At 44.9% G+C, this 27,446-nt stretch overlaps 1 protein-coding gene across 5 annotated transcripts in view; it reads right to left on the bottom strand.

The window, feature by feature from the left end:
- Window positions 1-24,591, bottom strand: part of MAP4K3 (mitogen-activated protein kinase kinase kinase kinase 3) — a 58,544-nt gene extending 33,953 nt beyond the window's left edge. For 3 of the 5 annotated variants that reach the window (XM_063391696.1, XM_063391694.1, XM_063391693.1), the window contains exons 1-12: window positions 24,303-24,591; window positions 16,514-16,571; window positions 14,299-14,389; window positions 12,004-12,068; window positions 9,760-9,815; window positions 7,434-7,481; window positions 5,371-5,413; window positions 4,664-4,736; window positions 3,081-3,212; window positions 2,727-2,789; window positions 2,563-2,644; window positions 2,352-2,462 (exon numbers count right to left, since the gene is read on the bottom strand). In XM_063391696.1, coding sequence (XP_063247766.1) covers window positions 2,352-2,462; window positions 2,563-2,644; window positions 2,727-2,789; window positions 3,081-3,212; window positions 4,664-4,736; window positions 5,371-5,413; window positions 7,434-7,481; window positions 9,760-9,815; window positions 12,004-12,068; window positions 14,299-14,389; window positions 16,514-16,571; window positions 24,303-24,413 — 933 coding nt within the window. In that variant the 5' untranslated portion in view covers window positions 24,414-24,591. The remainder of the gene's footprint in view (window positions 1-2,351; window positions 2,463-2,562; window positions 2,645-2,726; window positions 2,790-3,080; window positions 3,213-4,663; window positions 4,737-5,370; window positions 5,414-7,433; window positions 7,482-9,759; window positions 9,816-12,003; window positions 12,069-14,298; window positions 14,390-16,513; window positions 16,572-24,302) is intronic. The other 2 variants (XM_063391698.1, XM_063391697.1) reach the window with 1 other exon arrangement.
- Between the last annotated feature and the right edge of the window lie 2,855 nt (window positions 24,592-27,446).

The following is a 27,446-nucleotide window of genomic DNA, read 5'->3' on the forward strand; positions in this document are numbered from 1 at the left end:
CCCCAAAACTTGCTGTGTGCTACACATAAAACACAAGCACTTTCCTCTTTGCAACCTTTTCAGCTAAAATCACATTTATCCTGAGAATCACTGTCACAGCAATAGGGGGAACAGGCAATTGTCCACATCTCCTAAGTCCAGAGTCCCAACCAGAGGTCCTGTCCATGACTGAACGGGAAATGAAGTGAAGCTCCATGAGGAAAAATATGGTAGGGAAAAATACTGGAAATGTCACTTCCAGATACAGCTGCTGAATGAAGAACTGCATGAAAGGAGAACCTTTCTCATTATACTCAAGTGGCATGAGTTTGAGCTTTCTCACATGAAACACTTCACCTTTCAGTCTAGAATGATTTCCAGGTGTGGTACAGAACTCCTCAGAGTGGTGGCCAACTCAGATCCACGTCACAGCTCTGCAGACAATGCCAGCAGTAACACACTGCATCCCCCAAAAGCAGCACAGCCAAGTGAAGACCTGCCACCACTGTGAGCAGCAGACTGGCCTTCAGAGGCACTGCCAGAGAGAAAACCTCCCTAGTCTCCAAAAAAGAAAAACAACCCACCAAAAAACCTCAAACCATTAGCACCACTACCCAAAACCATCCATAGCTCCAAACAAACTGGGGAGTGGGTCTGCAGCTCTCCATTCCCAGCGGAGTTTTTGGACTGGGTTATGTTGTACCACGTTTTGTCTGATGGATGCATTCAGACAGTTGTGACAGGCACAGCACTGGCCAATCCCTACATTAACATCTCCAGCTGCCTCAGGGAGCAGGTGAGTTTTGAAGTTAAATTGTTCATAAAAGAAGCACATACACTTCTTATTCCACTTGTTTTATTATAGGAAAGACCACAATGCCAACGACTGCTCTGCCTCCAGTGAGATTCTCCATCTGAAATCCCAAACTTGCTAAGCTTCTCCCCAAACAAGGCACAGCTTTCTCTCCTGATATATCCCACACTTATCCCACTTGGGATAATTGATCAGAAGAGCCTTCTTAATGCTGAGACACCAGGGACATGCAGGAGTGAACACTTTTGTGAGCTAAGAAACTCCACCTAAAGGGCCTCAGAGCTCTCACTCATCTCTGAGCACAGAGAACTGAAGGACACCGAAGAGCTCATGGTGAGAAGATCCAAGATCTGAGTGCTGACTCCATGTGCAATCAGACACCTTCCTCTTAAATGACCTGAAAGCCAACCACACTAAGGGATTTCTTGTGTGTTTGACTTTTAAAATATTTTTAATCAGAGAAATCTACTGAATTTTTCTCCCACCCCCACTGTGTACATTTGCTTTTAAAAGTATTGACTATTATTCCATCCTTGTGCCTTCACCTCTTTCCCCCTCATTTAGAAAATGTGTAAGCACTGCACTCCATAACACAAAAAATTATCTATTTCACTTTGGCTTCTTTCCACACTTACTATTTTAGCTTTTAAGAAAGACTTGGTGCAAGCCAACTTTGCTGTTAAAGGGGGTAAAAGCTCATTTAACTTCTAAAATCTGAAAATTAGTCCCTTAAATTAGTTGCCTCTTTTAAGTTTCTTTTCCTCTGAAGGCATTTTTAGACTAGTTCACCCATTAAAAACAACGAAAAATATGTAATGAAAGCATCAATGGCATTTGTGTTAAAAGGATTACATTTTTTTCTTCAAAAGAAGACGACCATTCAGTTAGGGAACTGTAAACATTTGAAAAGTATTCCCTAATGTGCAGGAAAGTATGAAGACAGGATGAAGTAACAGAATATCTATCTCTTTTATTTATTAAACACTTCAGTCCTGTACTGTTTATCACCCTACATAAGCAGACTACTTTACCCAGCTGTTTGAGCAGAAAATCAGAAACTCTTAGACAGAACTGTAACTGAAATCAAGGTTCAGAGTATTCTAAGATGGTAAAACACAATCTGCAAAAAACACACATCAAACCATTGAACAAAAACAACTACAGGATCATTCTCTCCTGTAGATTTTTTACAAAAAATCATTTCTGTGAATGCTTCCTCTGCAGACGGAAACAGAACTCCACAAGGAAACAGAATGCATGACAGAACTCAGGCCTGCAGAAGCAGACCACATTACAGTTTCAAAACTGGTGAAGAACAGCAATAAACAAACTTCTGAAGTATTTAAATCTCTTCTTCTTCAAGCTTCCCTTCCCAAAAATGTAATGACTTTTGCTAAGTGCCTGTATGAGTGAGAGAGCAGCACAACTAAAAGTAAAAGCGACCCTTGAGACTATTCTCAGATCACAAAAAATCCTGGGGCTCAGTTAATCACAACCATACAGTTTCTCTGGCAAACAAAATCTTCATCTGATTTTATGATTAAAAAGATATTCCTACCTCAGGATCATCATCATCAAAATCATGGTAAGTGGAATGATCAGGATTATTCATTTTATCCAAAAGTTCAATGGCAAGACTTCGATTTAATGGCTGGGTAACAAAGGGATGCTGAAAGAGGGAAACACAGAGATTAAAATTCTAGCCACCCACATTAAGCATATTTTAATTCTATAAATTAAAAAAACGAAGCTCATACATAAATTTATACCTGTAGCAACTTTTCAGCTGTAGGTCTTTTTTTAGGATTTTTTGTAAGTGCCATTTTCACAAAATGATGGAAACTATTGGACCTGCAAAACAAAGTGCTAAACATTAAAATCAATTTCCCAGTGCACTACATTCATTATCTACTGAAGGAAAAAAAGTACTTACCATTTCATTTTGTCCTTTAATTTAGGAGGCTGGAAGTTGCTTTTTGTCATTAGAAAAAGTGCTCTGAAAAAAAAGAACAGCAGCATTTCTGTGGTTACGCTGCAATACACGTGAGATAAATTACTACATTTACACTTTATTTATTTATTTTAAGGAGGAAGCCCCATCAGTTTAAGAGACCCAGCCAGGTTATGCACCACAAGGAGCTGTTACAATTTCCCTCCTGTTCACTCGGAACATTCAAAGCCCAGTGCCTCTGCAGCACACCCCAAACCCACAAGCACACACAGGAATTTCTTCACACAGATTATTTAATTAGCAGCACATACCCAGCAGGCTCTAGCCCTTACCAACCTCATTGGATGGAGGTCAAACATTGGAGGCTGAAGCTCAGCAAGCTCTATTGCAGTTATCCCAACTGCCCACAGGTCACAGAGCTGGTTATAGCCACCTTTCCTTTCCACTGCAGCAACTTCTGGTGCCATCCTGAACGGGAAAAGATGTTTCTAGCAAACTTCTCACCACAAATCAAACAGTCTTTGCACACATAGTATTCTCCTCTTGAAAGCTCTCAATCTGTAAGGTCACAGTATATATAGATATACACGTGTGTGTGTGTAAAAAATTATGCAATGTACACCTCAAGTTTCCCTCAGTCATCTAATAACTAACAGCAGTTTCTAAAATGGTCATTTAGGAGTAAATGGATGAAATCAATCTGTCTCAGACTAAATACTTCTCAACAAGCAAAGAGCCTGAAGTTAATTATTCAACCACAATAAAATCCAAATTTACATACTGCCCAGAAAGTGATGCATTGACTTTGAATGAAAAGACTTCTAACAAGAGAAAAGGCAATAAAATGTCAGCTTTCTTTCATCCCGAAAGCAGGAGACTCCCTGTCACCTCTGTATAGAGCACTCCTTGTTTGTGAAGTGTCTCGCTCACGTCAGGTGACCTCTTTAAGTCAACAAAGTCGTTTCACATTCTCAGGTGGCAAAAATGAACAAACACAACTGGCACACAAACAGGAATACCTAAAGGAAATGATTCACTCGGAATTGTCACATGCTTTGAATGGCCAAAGTGAATTACGAATCTGATTGTCCTGCGTAGCCCTACAAGGTGGCCAACACGTCAGCACTTCTTAGATTTATCAGCCCAGATCACCTGAAAAGTAGCACTAAATAAAATATAAATATATAGATATATATTTTATCTTGCACCTACTATGCTGCCAGACTCCAGAATTTGAGTATGTGTCTGTGAAACATATGACAGAAGTGCTGTTTTACAGTGGAGAATGTGTCTCATTTACTTCCAGGTGAAAGGGGACAACCACTTCCAGTAGGAAAAGGAAAGAATGAAAGGCAGAACTTGGCTAAGAGAATTACACCAGTTTAATGGGGGAGAATAGAGATGCAGTATAGACAGAACTGTATCAAAGAATTCAATCAGTTTAGGTAAATAAGGGGGAAATGGCTTAGAGAAACAGTTCACAAGTGGCAAAAGCCTGTGGGTCTGTGAAGACAAAGGAAATTCATCAACTGAAAAGTTGTACAAAAGCTGTATCTAGGCTGGAGGGGAAATAACACAAAACACCCAAATGGAAAATCAGGGAATAAAAAATATTGAAGATCAAAGTTCAAAACAAGCAAAATTGCTGCTAGTCTTTAGGTTTTACTAAATTAAGATGAATTATTCCACAATGATGGCACTACACAGCCTTTCAAGTCCTCAGAGCATGAAAGCCTTTTCTGTGACACTCAGCTAACTCAGGATTTGGAATAAGTAACACAGATACGATCACCAGAAAGTCTGACACAGCCTTTAGTGGTTGGTCTACCCAGGGAGTGACAGAGCATGCCTTTATCACAACCTTTCAACAGTTTTACATCTGTTACCAGCACATTAATGGTCCAGGAAAACACAGTTACCAATACGGGGTGCCAATGAATGATTTCCTTTTGGCAATTGTAGCTGTTATCTGTGCAGACACTCCAAAATCAGCTATTAAAAAAAAGGCAAAAACAAAATAACAGTTAACAAGTGATTTGATGTAATTAATTGTTAATGAACACACGTTTGGTTTCCCCACTTTAAGAAGTTCTTAAACATACTGGAAATATTTAACAAAAAATAAATAACAAAGAGCAAATAATAGAAACTTGGTGTGTCTCAGACACCACTGGTCAGATCCCCTCAGTCACTGTCAAACATGCACACAAAGGCACAAATGTCCCTCATCCACACGAGGAAGAACAGCTACATCAAGGGTTTGAATAAGACAGGACACCTCATTTTGTGTTACCAAAGAGATTCTTTCAGATAAGCTTTCATGGTACATTTCACATTTAAAGACCCTGGATGGTAGATTTGATTAAAAACTTATCAAACCCTGGGATTAGATTTTTATTTTTCCCTTACAATATCAGGTCTTCTACCTCACTGTTTCAAAATTACTCCAACTAATCCTCAGATACTAATTGCATGGTTTAGTTAGATATGGCCAGCAAGATAAAAAGAATTTTTATATTCACTAATTCCTTATGTGAACCATCACCTCATTAAACAAAACAGAGCATGCTGCTTCTTAGAGCATGTAAAAATATTCATTTTTAAGCACTGAGATGTATTAACTCACCTAATTTTACATGTCCATTATCCGTTAAAAGAATGTTTGCTCCCTTTAAAAAAAGAAAAGTTTACTTGAATTAAAACATGCTGATTCCTCCAATGCCACATTAAAATAAGAAATACGTGGGCTCTTACAGCAAATTTGGGGCCAACCACAAAGCAAGGATAGTGTTCAATGAATCTGCAGCCTTATCAAGGAAATGTCTGTGAAAGTAGCAAGCTGTTATTCTGTTATTAAAAATCTCCTGGGATAGACAGTGTTTTTCATTAATTTTTAGTTTAGCTATGGCACTACAGAGTTTGCACTGCACACAAAACCTCTCAATAAACAGTATTTGTCTGTGCTGATTAACTTTTATTTTTTTTCTATTTACAATGACTCCAAGGAAACAGGAACTCAAAAGGTCAAAGTGGAAACAATTTCATTTTGGTTTATAGCCTTAAGGAGCTGCCTCAATAATCAAGCATTTAGCAAAGCTACTTCCCCCCTTATGCAACAGAGATTGTGTTCATGCTGGATTTGGAGAGGTCATTTTTGTGTGGCTGTGTGTTCCACTCACCTCAGCTCAACAACCAGAATTAACCCAAAGCAGAGGTTTGTATTAGAAAATTATAGATAAAAGGACTGAGAACAAACGTGGTTTGAGCCTAAAACCAGGTGCAGGTTGAGCTGAGTGAAGGCTAGAGCTGGCTAAACACAGCTCCCAACATCAGCACTGCCCTGCCCATCAGCAGGTGGAAAGGCAGCAGAGATGAACCTCCAAACGTGTTTTTACAGATGTTTTTAGAGATGTTTTTACAGCTGCTGGCTTCCCCCAGAGCAGGAGCAGTCAGGCCTGCAATAAAGGCAGCTGCCCTGGCCCGTGCTGCACAGGCAGAGTTAATGAGCCTGGCAAACAGGGAACAGCCCTGATTGCAGGCTCTTGACCTGGTTCACCTTTCCAGCTCCGAGGACAGGTACTCTGCACATGGAACTGAGCTGCTGAGGGAAGCAAACACAGTTCAGCAGCCAGGCAATCTGCAGATGAACACAGTATTCCTCCAGGCTCACAAGAACAGCTTCATTAAAAAATCCTCTCAATGTAAGCACTGCAAGCATTTGTTACTAGCACAGCTCTGCTTTAAAAGAATCTGTGCACTGTAGCCTTACAAGCATTCTGTAAAGTATAGTGGGAAACATTTAATTTTGGTGCCTGAAGTAACCTTTCATTCAGAAGTTGCTTTTGTGATTGCTCAAAACCCAAATATTCTTCTGAAGCCATTGAGAACAACTTAGAATCAGGCTGCATGAAGGCAACTACAGCTGAAGCTGCTGGGGAAGAAAAGAAGCCAAAGCCAGCCCAACCAACAACATGCAAAAACACAAAAGAATATGATGATTTACTGCCAGACTTCCAGCAGGAAGCCTGCCAGGTTTGGAAGGGCTTTGGAAAGACTAGGTAGTAAAACTCCAGGAACAAAAAGTCAACAGGAAGCACCAGGAGGAAACTACAGCAGAGTGTAAGAGTCTGAACAAGCCCCTTCTGATAGAGCTCTGCTGGGATGGAGATTTCATTAAGTCAGGACTGATAGCCTGATCTGCAGCACCCTCTCTATTTTTAGCATGCGAGGGAGGGGACAGAAGAAGCACAGAGCAGCAGGCTCTGCCCTGCAGGCTGCTCAGCACCGTGCAGGAGGCCAAAGCACAGCTCTGCTCACGAGCTGGTTCCAAAAGCAGGGCACAGGGAGCTCCCTGGAAGAGCTGTGGGGAGAGCAAACCCTTCTGCACAGAGCACACACCCTGACAGCCGTGTGAGCACACACTGCTGGGGACACCAGGGGATGGGTAACCTCACAGCACAGCTCCACATAAACACTGTGTGGCTCCAAGGAAAGAACAAACTACTCCCTTGCAGCTATTTTAAAGAAAGGCTTTTTTATCCTTGGGCAGAAATTTTTATTTCATTCTAATAGATTAAAAATCCCTGCATATTCACAAATGTACTGAAAATTGGTAAGTAACACTAAAGACCATTGGAGGTGACGTAACCTATTCCAAAAGCACCAGAAGTCCCTTCAGTTTTTACTTACCTTTATATCTCTGTGCATTTTTCCTTTACTGTGAAGGTAATACAGTCCCTGCATAAAATATTTAAACAGTAATTTAGTCCAACATTTTTCATTTGACATACATTTCTTATTTAATTACCACATATATTTAGGACCCAATTTAATCATCTAAATGACTCCCTGACTGAAGAACATTTTTATATTTCAGTGTAATGTGCTGTAAATGTGCAGATTCAATAGATGTAGCAGCTTATCTACTATCTTTATATAAAATAGCATACCTAAAAATCTTTATATAAAGATATTTAGACATCTATCTAATATCTAAAACACATGATAGATGGAAGTAGTACCAGTCACCAAACCTATTGGAAGAAAAGTATTCCCCACACAAGTTTTCCTCTGGACATGGTAACTGTCACCCTTTTAGAGCAAAGTAATTCCTGGTAAATTGCCTAGGAGTTTTCTGTTCAGCAGTGAGATCACTGGAGCACTGCTGAGGCTATCTGCTGCATCATTCCATATTTCAGTCAGGCCCAGGAAGGTGCTGGCAGGCAGTGCCTCGGGTCCAACACCAGAGTTCAGCTCTGCTCCGTGGATTTCTGCAAAGCTTTCAGCTGCCTGCCTCTCCACGACCACACCAAAACATTTGAAGACTCAACACAAGCTAGAAACTAAGTTTAAATTCTGGAAGAATCCATAGAGCAAACCCCTGCATGACAAATCAGAGACTGTGTCACTTTGGACATTCTAGGCTCATCTCTAGAATTCTCTTCCAGGGGCAAAATCACACCAAAACATCTTCCTTGTTCTGTGCCCATGCACCTCCACAAGGCTCTCTGATAATGGGAAATACCAATGTCAAGATTTGTAATTTTTTGCCAGTTCATGTAAGCCATCAGAGAGCTGACTGCCAAATTTTCAGTGTAATTAATCAAAGCATCCACCAGACCTCTGCAACAGCTGGCACAAGAGTCCCACGTACACTCCTTAAATTTCAGGATGCTACTGGCATACCAAGGCCATTAATTCACACTTTTCCCACTGCCCTGGAAGAATGGGAAGTCACCGTTTTCAAAACTGGATGCCTGGAGACAATTACTTTACAGATCATATTTAAAAGATCCCTGTTTTCAGAATCAAATCTCACATACTCCAGCAAAATGGACAGCGAATATTGTTTGAAAATGGAGGATTCTAAATATGGAGACTGAACATGAACTTCAGCACCCAAGTGAGACTCTGGATTCATTGACACTGGTGGCAAAATTAATGTTGGACCAATTATTCCTATGCATGGACAAGAGCCTATATTCCCAGACTTCTTACTTGGGAAAATGGTGCTCCATTATAAGCTGCAACAAGATATCTGAAACTACACACATTAAATTTGGTCAGAGTATTACAAACATGTATTTGAATTTAAAATATAGAAAATGGGTCAAGGAATAACATCTAGAAAATACAAAATAGTAAGCTTTTTTCTCACACACAATTTACACATACTAACCAAGGTATCTTCCCACACAAATAAATGGCTTCATGAATTCCATTCTGGAGTACTCACTCCTCCATATCTAAGAAGATTAGGGATTTGACTGATGGACTATCTGGTGGGAAGGCAATTGCTGGATGATTGATCCAGAGAGCAGAGGTAAACAAGCTCAATGTCCACAGTGACAAGTGGTGTCCCTCAGGGTGCCAGCACCAGACTGAATTATCTCCACTGTTGATACACACAGTGGGATCAAGGGCAGAGCTCTCATAAGAAAGTAGGGGACATTTCAGCAGGGCCTGCTGTGACAGGACAAGGTGCAATGGTTTTCAAGTAAAGGAGGGTAGATTCAGATCACACAGAAGGATTCTTCTGTCTTATCATTATTCTTTTATAATTATGGTGATGAACTACCACAAGAGATTGCAGAGAGGTTTGGATGCCCCATCTCTGGAAACACTCAAGGTCAGCTTGGACAGGGCTCTGAGCAACCTCTTCTATTGAAGATGTTCCTGCTCATTGCAGGGGGGTCTTTAAAGGCCCCTTCTAAACTGAGTTTCCATTCTACAAACTGTGTAAGAACAGTTCCAAAGCATTCCACAACTAAGGACAATTTAAAATTAATAGCAGAAAGATGACAAGAGCTTTCTTCAAATGATCCAGAGCAATTTGAGGTCATACAATTATACAATCTCTAGGCTGTAACATGGAACCTCCTCAAAAGCCTGGGAAAAATGCTGTGTCATCCAATTACTGGGCTTCCACAGCATCACATGTTATTTGTAGCTTTTATTCTTAGCTTTTAATACTTTTATATTAAAAGACAACCACAAGAACCTGAGGAGACACTACCTGTAGTGTTTCTCTGCTAACATAGGCAATCTGCTGCTCTGATAGTGGTCCAGTCACTGAAATGGAAGGGAAAAAGAAAAAAAAAAATCTCAAAATCAGGTAAGATACTGCCCATTCCAAATTCACACATCAATTACTTCCACTCACACAGATAGGACCTTGCACTACAAGTGTCTAAGTAAATGTGCTTAGCCTTTACCCCAGACTAAGCATCCCATAGCATTTTTTGAAGTCAAAAATGTCCAGTACTGTTGGAATGGAAACTACTAATTCTTCTGTACTTAAATCTCAGAGTAATTAAGAGGAAAAAGAAGCACAAGGAACGATTTAAGCCTAACTCTTTCCCCTGAACAACCCCATTGTGTTCTTCTGTAGAGGGCTGGACTTTCAACTCAGTGACTCAGAGCTGCAGGCAGCTCTGCTCAGTCCCCTTTGAGCCCTGGGCAGCTCTTTGTACCATCTGTGACCTGCTCTCCCCTTCCATCCTTCCCACTGCCCCAGGACCTGCTCCCTCCATCTCCTCAGCCCTTCTCTGCAATCAGCTGCCTCAGCTGCCACACCAAGCACCTTCTCCAGCCCCCTGTAAGCAGGTCTAGCAGCTCCCCAGGGGAAGGAGGAGTCTGTCTCTCCCTGAGGGTCCAGCTTCACTGCAGTCTCTCAGAGGAACATAATTAAATTCTGAGCAAATACACAAACCAAGCAGTGAGCGGCAAGCAAGGAATGGTCTGTGACTCGTCCCACTCACTGAACTTTGCTCCTGAAATTCAAGGGGTTTCAGGCCAGGAAATGCAGTCCTGACTGTCAGCTTTTGCACAGAAAACAAAGAGAACTTGGATGGAGTTTCTCAAAGGACACTGAAGGAGTGGAGAGTTGAGAATGAATCTAGATTAAAGAGTCTAACTGCTTATCTTCTACAGTATTAGTACCATGCAACATATCCTCAAAGTAAGCCTGTATTCAATTCTCTTTCCTGAAAGAACAGCTCCAAACCCACACAAAACTATAAATATTGGCACCCACAGCAGGCGTATCTAGGTATCTATTTTTGTTTGGAGAAATTTCATTCCAATTAACTTAAACGACTCGAGATTCCAGGGGCCTGTAGTTCAACTGGAACAGGACTCTTTAGAACATAAAAAAGACCAGGAAGAACCTCTAATTCCATTCTAACTACCAGCAGAGAAGCCAAAACTGAGCTGCGACGGGAAGCCACTCCTGGAGACATCTGCTCAGGCATTTATGTGGCATGAGCTCATTTCCTACTCTACAGGTGTCCCACCAAACAAAGCCTATTAAACACGATGCTCTTCTCAAAATTAGCAAAGAGTTAAAGGCTCACCAAGGCCACATCAAATGACTATGACAGGAACATGAACTCGTGAATTGGTGCTTCTTTTAACTGCACTCAAGGTAAAGGCAAAAAGTTGCTTACGCACGAGAGACCCTCACATGTAAAATCCTCACAATTTGGAATATAAATGGACTTCCTCAATAAAAAACATCACCTGAGAACCCCAAAGCCATTACTCACTCAGAGCATACTCCCTTCCTAAAAAGGTCTTAATTCCAGGGCAATAAGGTCCTTCAAAACTGATTTTTCCTCTGGAAAAATAGCAAGCAGTTGACTGATCCTGTCTTTATCCAACAGATTCACAGACAGCCCTTGTTTCTTTGCTCACTGAAGCCAGGCCTAAAGCAAATACAGAGACCACCTTTGCTTTTCACATGTCACACATCCAACCTAAAAAAACTAAAAAAATTGAAAATACCCTCATGAAACTACTGGTGTACAAACACTCGAACAGTTTACAAAGGACAAGAGCATCCATGCTAATTAATCCACACACCTGGGTTTCTATAGGAAGTGGTACAGATTACACTAAAACAAAGCTCAACAGCTCAGAAACAAAATGGTTTTGAAGCAAGATAGCGCATCAAGACATCAATTTTTTCTTTTTACAATGTAATATTGTCTAATTTTACAACCTTTGAAAAGCAGTGATGGGCATATGAGCCCCTGAAGGAGAGAAGTAATTTCTCTCTCTGCTAAAAAAAAAGCCCAATAACTTCGTTTATAAAATCCAAACCACTTAAGTAAAAAAACATAAGCTAAAACTGACCTTCAATGAATGATTATGGATACTAAATTTAGGATTCCTCCTCTCTAATTCCAAAACGCTGCAATCATTTCAATTTTTGAAAAGAAGCCGTACTTAGGTTTTAAGGAATAAAGTCTTGACATACCATGATAGATATCCTGTAGAGAGCCACCTCCACAGAACTCCATGCAAATCCACAGCTTGTCTCGCCTAAAGAGTGAACAGAACCTTTCATTAGCTGTCAGATCTGCACAGGACTTGTAAAAGATAAGCCAGAGGACTCAAACACTATAAAGCACAACACCACATCCTCTGTATTATGGAAAGTACAAGTCAAATAATGAGTGTAATTTAGTCTTCATGTGACACTTCACTGTCTAAATAGTAACTAATGAAATAGTCAAAAATATTCTACTTTAATGAAGCAATCAAAACAGTATTAGTGAAACATTCACACTGATTTCTCTTGAAATACATTTTTCTGAGAGTAGAGACAAAACAGATGTGGGTTCTTATTTCTTCCTCCTTTTCACTTCTCCACTTCTTTCAGAGCAGAGGAGTTAACACAAACAAGAAACAAATACAAAACAAAAAGCTCCAGGGATCTCTCAACCAAATTTCTTTCACAGCAAATTAAGTGGAAGCAGTGCTTTAGTCCAAGCTAAGCAGAGCAGAGCCCATGCTGTGGGTAATGCCTGCTCAGACAAAGTCTTTTCCTTCAAAAATACCCCTGGATATTTTTGGTGGCAGGGTCAGGAGGGGAGCATTTCAGCTCTTCTTCCCTTACTGAGGGAATCAATTCGGTATGATTCACTGTACCTCCACAAAAGGTGCTTTCCAATAATAGACAACGGGCTGAAGGATTCAAAGGTATCTTCCTTTAAGGCCATCAATTCTATTTTCACTCAGTAATTTTTGTTGGTAAGACACAAAAAGACACTGTGAAGAGCAAAAAATCTGGGACTTGCCTAGTCATTCCTGGCCATCCAAATACTCAGGTGGGAAAAAATATCCCATCCAAGCACCTTAGAGCAGAGAGGAACACAGGAGAACCAAAGGAACAGCTGATGGTTGCTCTGCACCCTCCTGATGACCTGGCCTTGCATGCCTGGCATTCACAAGGCTCTCAGAACAGGGAGACACAGCCCTGGCAGGGTTTTTGCAAGGCAATGGTGCAAGTGCTGAACTTCTTTCCTGAGCTGCAAACTGCCAGTGCTCTCAGCAGCAGGGAAGAGCTGCTGCTCCAAGGAGAACTGTCTGTCTTGGCTGTCCTTCCCTTTACATCCAGAGTGCACATGGCCCTCGAAGCTACATTCCCAGCTGCTTCCTCTAGGGGTAGGAAAGGCCTTGTCCAAGCACTACAGGAGTTTGAAGCAGCAGAAGTCCCTGGCTGTTACCTCCATAAATTTCACAGGGTCAATTAAAGCCCTGCCTGAAATACCATTAAAGCTTTGCACAGCACCCAGGCTAGCAGGGAGGCAGAAATGTCACTGCCTCAAAAACCCCGACACAAACAGAAGAAACCCTTGGGCAACAATATGCTGGTGACTAGCAAGAAGAGGATAATGGTGTTTTTCTAATTCTTCTTAGCATTGAAATATGCTTGGAAAACAGGAGGTCGGACAACAAAAGGGCTCAAAGACAGTGACTTGATTGCCCAGACAAAAAAGGAGCCAAAGAAAGAGGGGGGAACCAAGGAGGAGTATAAGACAGTGACAAAATAAATAGCATAATTGCCAACATTTCATTCTGGGTCTCCAAAGGTATACTTTGATAGTCTGAGACAAGAGGGAAACTTTTCTTTTAAAGAAAAAGCACCTCCAGCCTGAACACAGGAGAAGAGGCAATGTTTCAATACAAAAATGCTAAAGAAACTTGAGTGTAACAATAGCAGTTGTGCACTGTTTCCACCTGAAAATTTAAAAAAATCATCAGAAGCAGCTTTTTCTTAGTTGTACTAAGCAATCTGTTCCCACTGTGACTGGTTAAAAGAAGTAGCTGCTAAGACAACTGAATACATCTGTCAAAGTTCCTACAATGCCAATAACCTCCAGAAACAACCACAAAACCTTCACATTCTGGTCACAAGTTCACACGCTGGACAAACAGACATTCTATTGAAACAGATTTACTGTACACACAGACTCTTCACACTTTTCATACTTCTGCTTAATTTTCCACTTATATATTCAATTCAAAGCTTTTAAGCACCAACTCATTTGCTAGAAAGCATGACTAGGTGGTCACTGAACAATTTTGCTGGAAGAAAGATTATTCACAGAGAGACACTGTAGTAAACAGAACAGATCTGAGGGTGAATAAAAAATACACAAGTGGATAATACTTGGTAAATTATATTTTGCCTATGTCACCTTATAGATTTGTCCTTTACAAGGGGACAGGGACACATTTTTAAACGAACAAAAGAAACAAACTGTACCTGAGATAGCTGCCAAAATAAGCAACAATGTTCGGATGTTTACAGTCTTTCATCATAATGATTTCCTGCTGCACAACAGCAAAATCTTCTCCTGAAATGCAGTAGAACGAGTATTTTCCTTGGCCTGGGTTATAGTCACATCTTAACTTTCAGCACATGTTTATAAAATAAACATTCTTAGTAATTAAGACTAATTATCTGCAAGTTTCACAGACATAAATCAGCTGTAAATCACTAGTTATTAGCAAGGGCTTAGCAAGAAGTAACAATATTCTTAACTTTCATTCTGGGCCAGATGGACCTCACATCTGCTGACAGCTCTTACAATATTGGCCACAGCTCTTTCTCAAGTCCTCATTTTCCCTCAGACCCCACTGTGTCCATCTGCACAAGCCCTGCCAATAGCCTGGGTTCCTAAAAACACAACAAAACTTGGCTGTTTTTGGCCACATGCCCATTGTTAGTTTATCTTCCTAAGCAAAAAATCCCCAAAACCAGTCACTAGCAGGCTGCTGCTGCAACATTTCAGCAGGCTCCACACAAAGACAAACTTCTGGACTGTGAGTAACTCGTATCTAGAAAATATTGACACAGGGGTGGCATTTACCTGATTCTCACCATTTTTGGTACCATGGTTGTCTCAGCCTTTCTATTGGAAGCTCTTGCCAGATGTGTACACTGAGAAAACCGTGTGAAACTGAAAACGCAGCTGAGATGTTTTCCTTTTGGGAACATTTTCGTTTTTCCCAGTACATTAACATACTGATGATCTATCCGTTGAGTTATTTACAGCCAGAAATACGATATTCCCATGTATTTTATTTAACTGACAGCAAATCTCAAGTCACAAGCAGCAAGTTAACATCCATCTGTAGCGTGCTGCTGATGGCTCCCTGTCTCCTGGCTAGACTTTAGACACACAGACACTAAAAACAGAGGAATTTGTTGTCACACATGGACCTCCATGAAAGGACACGATCCCTCCAGTATGTGACCGGCATTTTCACTGCATTCAGAATAAAAGCAGTGTAAAGCAAGTCCGTAAAATTTGTTACCCTGAGTTGCACCCTGCACCCCAACGTGCAAAACTTCCCAAACAGGGCAGCTGCAGCCTGTTCTCCGAGCCCCACGCAGTGTGCAAGGGCTGCCCAAAGCTGTTAAACTGCAGGATGCCAGGCACCCATGCCCACAGCACACACAGGGCAGGCTCCCCCAGCTGCAGGGGATGCCCGGCCCTGCCCTCAGCACTGCTCTCATGCTCAGCCCAGCTGGGCTGGGAACTCCTATCAGCACAGCCAAGGGCTCCAGCAATGGGAAATGACAAACACAAAGAAGCAGAACTACGCAGGAGCGCCTCAGACCACGCTTGCAGTGTGAGGAAGTGTGACTAACACACACTTTTTGAACTACCTAGTAACATACTGTCCTGTCCTGAACTTTTCAATGTCTGTGCACTGTGAAAACACAACACTTCTAACCACTTCCACAATTGTAAGGGGAAAAACTGGAAAGAACTAATCCCTTCTTGCCCTTAGACCTTAAGGATCAAGCCAAGTAGTTAAAATATTACACACACCCCAACATTAAATCTGGAAATGGAACACCAACAGTCAGAAGTTGAACAAAAAGTCTGGATGTTTTACCTCCCAGATTAGTCCTATTCAACAGGCCTGCTCTTATTAATAGAGCAGATTTTGCAGGCTGAGGACTGATCTGCAGGGCACGTGTGCTTTGTGAAATCACCACAGAAGCACAAGGCAAGCATAAATCCAGCAGACAGTCAAGTCCTAATCAGAGCCTCCAGAAGATTTTCAGGAAATGTACTCAACTCCCAGATACTAATGTTCAGCTATTATTTCACCCTTCTTTTTAGTTCTTCCTCTACTCTTTCACCAGGCCAGTTCTTTTTGCCTCACTGTCTTCCTTTGTTCTAGAAATTTTTATAATACATGGGTCAAACACAGCACTCAGGACAAAAAAACCCCACAATTACCAGTCAAAATTTAATCAGCTTTCACTTAACTGTTTTCCAATTACATTTTTCCTCTTATATCTTGTTTGCTGTGATTTTTTTTTTGAATAGTGTATTTTTTCCTTTACCAGAAGTCAGCAATTATCCCTTTTTTCAATAAGTGGACTTGATTTTGTACAATTGTTATCTTAAGCACAAAAATATTTCGTTTCTGTGGCCTACTTCAGTTAGGAAACCACTTACCTGGTTCTAGTTTTATGACTTTAATTGCTGCAAGCTCACCAGTGTTGACATTTCGAGCCTAAAAAGAACCAAAAAAGGAGTATTTAGAGAGCAGCATGCAGCACCCACCTCTGCATTCTTGACCTGATGTTCTGACAGCGGCAGCCAAAGAGCAGCTGAGGTACACAGAGGTTTAACACAGTGGAAGCACTTGTGAACACTGAACAGCTGATTTGTACTGGGAGCTGAAGCTCTCAGTCTGCTCAGGAAACCACAAGGGCACACAACACTTGAATTATGCAAGTCCTCCACCACGCTGTGCTTCCACATCAGAACCCATAAACCAACCAAGCACTGAGAGCCTGAAAAGCAGGTGTGACACACGTGGGCCTCCCAGCAGAGGAGCGATCCAGGGACTCCCAAGCGCTGTGCTCTGCAGCGTGTGGGACTGCCTGCAGGACTCCCAGAAGAGCAATTCAACACCTTCTCCATTCTGCTACGTGCAGGGCCCCTTGAGCCTTACTCTCCAACACCAGCAGCCTTCCCCTGCTGCCAAGGGCTCCAAAAAGCAAGGCAGCAACACAGGAGTTAGGGAGCATTCCCCTCCAAACACCCCCCTCAGACACAGCAGCCAAGTGCAGCAGCAATGACTCAGGAGCTTCACTGCATTTTCACACCCACAACATTCTGAACTGGAGGGGATCCACACGATCACCAAGTCCAGTTCCTGAGGGAATGGCCCATACAGGGATCCAACCCACAACCCTGATGCCATTAGCACCATGCTCTGACCCACAGAGCTCTGTTCTGCTGAGGTCTCCGTTCTACTGAGGAAGCCACATTTTCTAAAAGCCATTAAGAAGCAACATAAATTACTATAAAAATGATTTCTCTTCTACAAGTGTACCATTTGACTTCTAACTGAAAACCAAGGAGCCATTTGCCCAGGGCTTTCAGAGCATTTCTGTGCCCCTGCACCCATCCATGCAGGGAAGGCAGCAAAGCAGCTTCCCAGCACTCCAGCAGCAGCCACGGCCTCTCCTCTCCCCAGGCGAGGCTTGGAGCCTGCAGGAGCACAGAGGGCAGTGCCCACACTGCCCTGCACAGCTACACAATTACACAGCTTACAGCTGCAGCCAGGGACCCGCCTTGTGAGCTGCTCTCAGTCTCACTGAAGTCACTTTGGGATGTCAGGAACTCAGACCTTTCATGGACCCACCAAGCATGTGCAAGGGTTGGTACATGGCACTTGGGACCTTGCTGTGGAACCAAAAGCAAGGGGAAAATACCCCAAAGACTATAACAAGTAAACAGGAATAAAGGCTGGGAATAAATGTAGAGAGCATTCCTGTGTTTAGAGATTTAGTCAGCTCGCTCCTTGGACAGCTGATGTCAAACCTCTCCCTATTCTTTGGTGTGGCAACACTGCTGCAATGTTGGCAGCACTGGCATTTGCAAATAATCTGCAGGCAGAGAGATTCCGAGACCAGTGGGACTCCTATGAAAGTGAGTAGTCCAAACCTGACTGACTGTGGAAAAAACAGTTAACAAATACATTTTCCCTGGGAGCCTTCCCTGTAAGTCATTATTTATCCACCCCACCAATGGCAGCAATGTCTCCATCCATCACTGGTGGAGAAAAGACACATAGACACAAGGAACAGCAAAAACACGAGCTCCCTCCATCTGTACCAGAAAATAAAGGCAACACATGAGAAAGTGCCACCACTGAAGCTTGAGCTAGGATTTTTACTCCTTATTTCTTTTCCCAACACATTCTCTTCACAGTAAGAAACAGAAGCAAAATGTTCAGGAATCAAACATCAGCATTTTTTAACCTCCAAGACAAACAAGAAAAGTTACTGAAGCTTTAACAAGGACCTGTGATCATCAGGGAATCTTGCTAACACTTACAGACTTGTTTTAGGGCAGCCTGTACTAATAAGCTGATCAATGAGATACAACTGCAGTAGTGGATACAATGAAAGGATCCTGAAGTTACACACCCTGCACAAGCCAGCATAGAAACATTCCACAGGCCTCAGAAAAGCTGCTCATGATTTCTCTGTTTTATTTCTCTTTAACAATACCTGTGTCCAGCTGTCAGGAGTGTGTGTCACTGACTATGGCTCCATATGTCACTATGCTCTGCAGAGTGCCAGGGCAAGGAAAGAAAGACAGAAGGTTTTCCTGGCCTTATGAAGGCCAGAAAGGAGGAAGAAAATCTGATTTATTGCAAGCCAACAACACCTTCAGCAACAGCAGGCTACCTGTGCTTAAGGGCATAGATTAAAAAAACATGACTCCAAGTTGAGAATCTGTATAAGATGTGATTTTGCATCTTGTTCCATTTGGGTTATCAGCATTGAAGGTGTTATCAACAGCCAGAATATGAATTGTCTTTGTTAATCTGAGTATATAAAAAATTATTCTGATTGTAGTGACACAAGGGCTCCTTGTAAAGGCTAGGGATGAGAACGAGGTACCCCTGACAGGTTTCACTAGATCTCAAACACCTCTCAAATCAGCAGCTGTGAAGCAATTCCTTCTCCGAGCTCACTGGAATGAGAGACTGAGAATGACTGAAGCCCTGTATGGTCTTCAGCACCTCCTGGAGCTGGCTCTGACCCTGAATTTGGGATGCTTAAGTCTGTACCACACAGCACCTCAGAATGTGGAGAACACTGTCTTAAGACTTGTATTTAGGGAAATCCCAATAAAATTGCCAGTTGCTTATGGGCTTTGAGACTGGAAAATCAATAAGCAGTAGGTGGGTGCAGAACAATTTCAAACAAATACTTGTGAGCTGACAAAATGCAACTAAAATTTTGGGGAGGCTCAGGTAAGAAAACCCCAGCTCATTTTTTGTTACCACTTGGACTCTTAGATGCTCTAACTCCCAGCCTTTGTGATGCTGGAGTTTACAGGACCCAGCATGAGCAGGATCCCTCAAATGCAGATTTCACTGTGTCAGTGGAAATACAGGTATTCCAGAGGCCAAGATTAGCTACAATGCCTGCATCTACATGCAGACACTTTACCCAGCATATACAGCATTTACAGAATGTCTGCTCTTGAAAACTATACAAGGATGCTAATTCTACCAGCAGCTGAAAGAGGGATACTCTTCCAGAGATCCCGACTGCCATCTGAGCAGGAGTTTCAAAAATTCCACCAACTGCTAGGTCAAGCTGAAGGAGCACTACCTAATTAAACAGGAAATGATTACTAGTGTACTTTGTAACAACAGCAGGATATCAGATAAAAATTTTATATAAAAAGCCATCACCAACTAGAAATAAAAGCTAAGAACTGTCAGGCTTTGTTAGTCCTTCAAATGGAAATTGATAATATAAAGCATATAATGTTGCAACAAAGCCAAAAAGCAAAAGTCAGGGGCTTCTGGGTTTGAGCACTTCCTTTGTGAACTATTGAACAAAATGATTTCTAACCAGGTTACTGCTCCATGGGCAAACTGGTCCCAGTGTACAAAGAGGCTTCCTGAGCCTGATTAGCTCTGCTGCACAGGAAAACGCACCCAAGCGACTCCCCAGCTTCTCCTCAGCCTCTCCCAACCCCTCACGACTCCCCCGGACAAAAAGAATGAGCTTCCACATTCTGGTAGAAAGTGTAACACCACAAGCCAACAGGATGACAATTTTAGAAAGCAACGCTTTGATAAAGTTGATGCTAAACAAAAATCTCTGTGCAAGGCACAGATTACTGGTTAGGGAAACCACAGCCCCAGAAACTGAGCCCTACAGCACTTACTCAGTGCAGTTCAAACGGGATGGCAAAACATCCACCCCCTCTCTGCTGCCTGACAAGCTTCAAAACCCAGTTCAAGCTGAATGGAAAGATGTCAAAACATAGACATTTATTCCTAACAAAGTCAAGAAGCTTCAAAAGCTGTAATGTCAATCAGGAAGAACAGAAGACTAAAATGCCTATCAAAATGCACAGTTTCAACATTTCAGAAGAATTGATGCCCTAGTGGATCACCCCAGCAAAGAGGGCACACACGTGTAGAGAAGAGGACTCCGAAAAATGGAAATCCACCAAAATTCGGGTTCATCTGACCTGCACATGTTCTCTTCCAGCAACCAGACGCCCCCAAACACAGATGGCAGCAGAAAGCAGTAAGAGTCACCAGGTGTTTTCCAGAGATACCCACAGAACCTGAAGTTTTCAGCATGAGGCAGTTAAGCTGCTGGATACATGACTGCCCTCTCCAAAACCCATCTCTCTGCTGAAGGGCTGGGAACAAAAACCAGGCTTTCCCTTTTGGAAAACGAAACCTCAAACAAAGTGCACTCCACTGAGTTATCTTCATCTGCTATCTGGCTGAAGCTATAAATGCCAAAAAGAACTGAAAAAAGGCAAACACAGTATAATAGGGAACCTCTGCAGGAACAGTAACTTCACTAATTATCACAGCTGTTTGAATTTCACCAAAATAAGGGCCTTTTTTCAGTAAGGTGCTGAAAATCTATGAAGGGTCCACCTGCATTAGACAAATGACCTGTGAGATGACAAATGAAGTTCAACCTTTATTAAACCAAAGCAATAATTTTTTTAAAATATGCTCTGATATAAATTAATCAAATGAACAAAATGGACCTGCAGTCACATCAGAAAATACTTCCAAACTCTGTTCAGTTACCACCAAAACCAAAGGCACAGGGAGGGGGTCAAACAGGAAAACTAACAATACAACTTCTGTCAAAAAAAACTGTGAAAGCATTTGCGACCCAAACCTTAAAAAAATGGCAAAGCTTATGGAGTATTTGGGACTAGGGATTGTTAGAGTGGCAATTTCACAGCAAGAGACAGAAAAGTCTTCCTACATGTGAGAAGGATAAATGCAGAGCAAACAAAATTAGGCTACTACATCATCTGACTTTTAGGAATATTTCCTGAAACAGAGCAGACAGGACATTATCTCTGTTTCACAACCAATAAACCCTAATTCTTCTCTTAAACTTTGCTGACCACCTTATACAATGAAACTCTTTGCAACGGTGAAATACAGAACCACAAAAGCCAGAAATGACCCACACAACAAATAACTGAAGAACTTCAGGTAACAATTAATCTCTTACAACAAATCTGCACTGGTGCTAGCTAGAATACACACAATACTGTTGACTGTGAATATTTGATAGAGAGCTAACGGCATGAACAAGTTACCCATTACCTTTCTTGCCATGAATCCATTATGATTTGCTCCAAGGCCTTTTTGAAAGCTGAACTTTGGGGGAGTGCAGACAATTGTAAAACACTGGCTTGAGCCAAAGATGTGTATTGGCAGTGCAAGGATGTGTCCCTGTCCAGACACCACCCAGGACTCCCAGCAGCAAGACTGTGTCCATCTGACCACGTCCTCCCTCCTTGCCAACCCTGTAGGCCACCAGCTCCTACACCAAGTTCAATGAACTCCAGAACAGCCACCCTGCCTCTCTTTCCTTTAAAATATATCATTTATTTTTTAAAGCAAAACCTGCTCTGCTCTAGCTCGGTTCAACTAGAACAGGAAAAGAGGCGTAGATGTCACTCTGCTGTGCAGGAAAGCAGGTTGCAGAAAGCCAGCATTTAGCAAGACTCACCATAACAAGACTGTCAGCTTACCAAGGCATTAATCCCTGCTTGCCAACACCAGAAATGCTTTCCACGTGTCTGTCTCTGCTAAGGGGGCAAACCCACAAATCACAGCTTGAGGCTGCCCAGGCATGTGCAGTGCTTGGAGCCACTCTGCTGCAGTCCCACCACTGAGGGGCACACAGTGATTGCAGCTCCACAGTTACTGCATCCCCTCAAAGCTCACCTGCAGGGGACGGGTGAGGGCAGAGGAAAGGGCTTTATGAAACCACCCATGAACCAAGATAAGGCATTAGTACGCACACACGTGCATGACACTTCAGACAATATTACCACTTCTTTGTCACAATAAAAGTAACTGGTTCCATTGTTGGTTTGGGGCTGCTTTTATGCTCCACTTTGAAGACACCTTGCCTCAGAATGAAACAGGCAATAACCCACACAAGAGAAAAGCACTCCTCCTTTTCCCTACAGGGTCCACAATCTAATCAGAAAACACCTACCTCTCATCTAGAAAGAAATAATGATAACACCAGCCCAGTGTATCCTGCTCCTGCTATATCACCGTCTATCCCAGCTGGTACAGGCACACTGTAAGAACCAACAAATCCATGCAGTGCCTCACACAAGAAAAAGTCACAAGCAGTGCCAAACACTGGCCACTCTCAGAGCACCAAACTGAAGGTTACTGCAATCTAAGTCCGATAAGCATCAAGGAAACCTTCACAGACCTCTAACAGGTTTCACATGCATGGTGGTACTGCATACATAAACATTCTGAATTCTGTGGTTGAAGGTAACGTCCTTAAAATGAAACCATAAAGACAGGTGACTTGGTTAATTCACCATACAGAATGTCACATACAGAACACTGAAAAAAATCTAATTGATAAGGTATCAGAGTCAGTATACTAGTTAAAAACTGCAGCAGAGACACACACAATGTAAAACAGTTTGCAGAGAAAGGAAAACCTACAGCATAAGGCGAGAAGACTTGGGCAAGTAAAACATCCAAGCACAGTACACAAACACTCAAAGAAAGCTGGCAAGGTGGAGCCAACAGCACAAAACACCCTTTCAATTAAACAATTAATAAAGCAGAGAGCTGGCACACCAAGAGTCCAGTAACAAGAGGATTTAGGTCCTGAAACTTCCATGACACTTAAAAGAGACGAGATTGAACCAAAATCGGCCCAACCCAGACTTCATTCTAGGCACATTTCCCTGAAGTGAAAGGCAGCGTTAGCACCAGCTCTGTGCACTCAAACCGTGGAATGGCTCTGCACGTTCCCCTCCAGTCCTGCCCACCAATACAAGTTTCCTCAAGCACACACACACACACACCCCGTGATGCCCCAAACCGGCCAGAAGATGCTTGGAAAGCACACAGCTCAAATAGCGCTTCCATCAGGCTGCACCCGGCAAACCTCAGCTCTGCCCCTGCTCCAGGGCCAAACCAGAGCAGGTAACAACCAGGGTCATCCCATCCCAGGGGAGGCTGCCCCGTCCCAGCGAGCAGCTAGACACAAACACACACTGGCAGAGCAGAGAAAAGTGACAACATGCATTAGAAAGCCCCTCAGAAAAAATAAAATAAACCAACCCAAGTTATGGTTAGCTGCTTTTGCTTTAGCTTTGATTCCCCTGCGGTTGCTGAAGTTAGGAATCCCAAAAGGCTCTCATCCTAGACACCAGTCTGCCCTCCGCACGGCCAGACCGGGCTCACACCGACACAAGCACTGCACACCGGCATTCCCACACAGGACGGCGACAGGAACCGGGACGGACACGGTTGGAACCGAGCTCGTCAGCTCCGCACAGCCCTGCAGCCCCGGCTCTCTCTGGAACAGCCCCGACCCCGCGCTCCGCCCGTGACACAGCCGCCCGAGCCGGCCCCGGCACCAGCCGCCACAGCCGCCGGAACGGGCCCGGTCCCGCAGCCCGGCCCGGGGCTGGCCCGAGCCCGGCTGTGCCGCGCTGCGGACGCGGCCGGGCCGGCGGCGGGAGGGGGCGGCGGGCCCGGAGCCCACCGGGGCCGCGCCGGGGCGGCGGCGCACACCCCGCCGGAGGGGGGCGGCCGCGCTGCCCTCGGGAGCGCCGGGGGACGCCGCTGGGCCACAGGAGCCCTCCCAGAATCCGGAGCTCCGGGATGCTCGGCAGCGGAGAGCGGGACACACGCGACGCTCCCGCCGGGTCGCGGCGCGGCGCCCACCTTGTAAACGTCGCCGTAGGTGCCGCTACCGATGCGCTGGATGAGCTCGAAGTCCTCCTGGGGGTTCCGCCGGGACAGGTCGCACACCCGCCCGCCTCCGCCGCCGCTCATGGTGCCAGGGGAGGCCCCGTCGGCCGCGACCCCCCGGGCCCCGGGCGGAGACGGGGAGCGAACGCGGCGGCCCCGAGCGCTCACCGCCACCGCGCAGCCCGCCCCGCCAACATGGCGCCCGCCGCCGCAGCGCGCAGGAGCGCGGCAGCGCCCGCCCCAAGGCCCGGGGCCGTGCGTCCTGCGCGTGCGCAGAGCCGCACCGGGCTGTCACCGGCCCCGCCCCTCACGACCACGCCCCGCCCCTCGCTGCAAGGCCCCGCCCCTCGCTGCAAGGCCCCGCCCCTCGCTGCAAGGCCCCGCCCCTCGCTGCAAGGCCCCGCCCCTCACGGCCTCGCTCCGCCCCTCGGGGCCCGGCCACGCCCCTCACGGCCACGCCACGCCCCTCACGGCCCTCACGGCCCGGACACCGCCCGGGTGCAGCTGAGGACTCGCAGAATCACCAAGCCCCGTGGCCGGGGACACCGCTGTGCAGTCCCCGTGCATCGACTCCCCTGTTCCCCGGTGTCCATCCCTGGCTCTCCAGCCTGGGACAGGGAATTTGCCCGCAGCTGGCTGTGAGGGAACCCAGCGCTCCTTGTCCTGGCGCTCTCGGCTGCGAAGGCGCTGTAATCGCAGCGTTGTCCAGCTGCCCACACCCTCCAGTGCTGGATCCTGCGGGAGATCCTGAGGCCACTGCTGGCCTTTGGGAGGTGCGACACGGGGGCCACACGTTACGGACATCCCCACATCTGTGCACATTCCCGTCTCCTGAACCGCTGGCACAGCCTCTTTGCACGCCCATCCCGTGCACTCTGTCTGGGCAACACCGTCTGTCATCCATGGCACGGCTTCCCCTTATTTTGTGACTTTGGATCATTGTGCACAATCCCACGTGGGCCCCCTCTCGTCTCACACCAGTGCTGCTGCTGTAAGATTTTCACTGTGCACACAGGTTTGCAGCACGGAGGAGCCATGTGGGGTGCTCACTGCTGAAAAGGTGCATGGGGACAGGGGCTGGGATCGGCCTCCTTTCCCTGTGTGATTATCAGAGCGGAAAGAAGCTCTGAGCAGCTCGAGAGGAGCTGCAGCTCTGGCAGGTGATGCCTGTGAAATTGCGTATTGTCTGTGCGTTTGTCCTTCCAGCCACCCTGGGCCGTGCATTCCTGTCCTTGCCTTTGTTTTATCACCTTTGCTCTCACAAGCAGAATGGTCTCAAACCTGCCAGATTCAGATTGAGGTGTCAGTCATTTCTCCTGCCGCATGACCAAGGAGTTTTCGGCACACTTTGCTGCTTTCTGCAGCGGCAGCACCAGGACAGGCACAGATGAGCTGTACAGGGCTGCCACAGATGCTCTGAGAGCCAGTCCAAGGACACTGGGCTCTGTGACAAGTTCAGAAGTGGCAGCAGTTCTGAGCGAGTTACAGAAGGAAATGCCAGGGAATTTGAGCCCCATCCAGAAAGGCTGACAGACATCCTGCTGGGAAAAGCCGATAACCCTGTCACCCTTCTGCTCTTGCCTCTCAGTCTTCATTTTTATCCCATTAGAGGGGAACTGGCTTATAGGTGTTCCCATATTATGTTCTTGCCAAGTTCTGCTTGGGTAGAAATGGTTATGAATGAAGAAAGCAGGATTATGTTCTCTCTTAAATCCTGCTTTCTATCCATGGCAGCTGCCTGTACTTCCTCAGCTCTTGTGAAAACACCCACAGGTTTCTCCAGGAGTGTCTGTGTCCCTTCTCTTCGGTAAGAGAGACAGATGGAGCTGAGAGGTGTGTCCTCCACTGCCTTCAGAAACAGGTCAGATCAAATTAGTATCAGGCGTCATTTGCTTTCCCATGCTTTGGGAACACTTCCCTCACTTTCTCTTTTCCCTCCTGTTCCTTGGATGTGGCTGTGGTAGGATAGTCGAGCCACATGCTGCAGAGAGGCTGCCTGGGCTCCTCTCAACACCATGGAGGAAAGTCAAATGAACTCAATAAAGCTGCATTTTAGGTACTGGACATTATTGTGAAAACTCAGGCAATGCCAATTGCCTGAAGAGTTTTGGTGCCCTCAGGGACCATGAGCCCCAGCTGCAGTCGGTGGCAGGGCACCCCACAGGCACAGAAAATATCCTGCTGAGGCTGGATGCCTTGTTCTTTCCAGCTGTGTTCACAATCCATCCGTCCTGCTGCTGCTCCTGCTGCCACTTCTTTGATCTGAAATGCCTTGTGCCCTACAGCCCCAGGTCCTGGCCCCTGCTCCAGGCATGCCCTGGCAGACTGCACCTGGCCCCAGCCAGGTGACACTGATGCAATTTGTCACAGCTGAAAACCTCTTCCCAGCCCTGGCATCTTTCCATGCCAGACTAAAGGGCAAGGCAATCCGATGGTGCTGCAGAGGGAAAGCGGCCACTGGCCTGCCTGTCCCTTCTGTTTATGGGGCTGGAGCTGCTGTGAGAGGGAAGGTGTCCTTAGAGGGTCCTGTTGGAGCCAGGTGGGGTCAGACAGGGAGGCTGGCAAGTTCTTTCTGGAGTGATGAAGGCTTGGCCAGGGGAAGAGCTGCATTTTTGTCAGTGCCAGGGCAGGCTGCTTGTGCCCCGAAGGAGGTGTAGGAAGGAAGGTGTTCATGTAGAGATATGAGGGAAGGCAGGGAGGAAGGAAGGAATACATGTAGGTGTGGGATGCCCATGTGTACCAGTCCCATGCTGATACAACCCTGTTGCAGTCACTCCTGGTGTCCAGAGGGAAGAACTAAGCCTCACACTTTCAGGGATGACTCTAAGACTGTGAAAAAGGAACAGTGCGGCCCAGGTATTTTCCCCCTCTCCTCAAACATGAGACTTTTACATTGTACTTCACAGAAAGGAAAAGACATTAAATCTTTCCAGCGTGATGCCAACAGTGGGAATACTTGGCTTCTTCTGTGCTCTCTTCCTGTTCCAACAGTTCCCAGAGCAGTGTCTGACCCCAGCCCCTCCTGACCTCGGGCAGCATCTCCTCGATACCATTTCCTTGCAGCATCCCCTGTCCTCTCCTGCCTGCTCCCAAATGCCTTTTGCTGGTTCCTTCCCC

The sequence above is a fragment of the Prinia subflava genome, chromosome 2 (assembly GCF_021018805.1).
Source record: "Prinia subflava isolate CZ2003 ecotype Zambia chromosome 2, Cam_Psub_1.2, whole genome shotgun sequence".
NCBI lineage: Eukaryota > Metazoa > Chordata > Aves > Passeriformes > Cisticolidae > Prinia > Prinia subflava.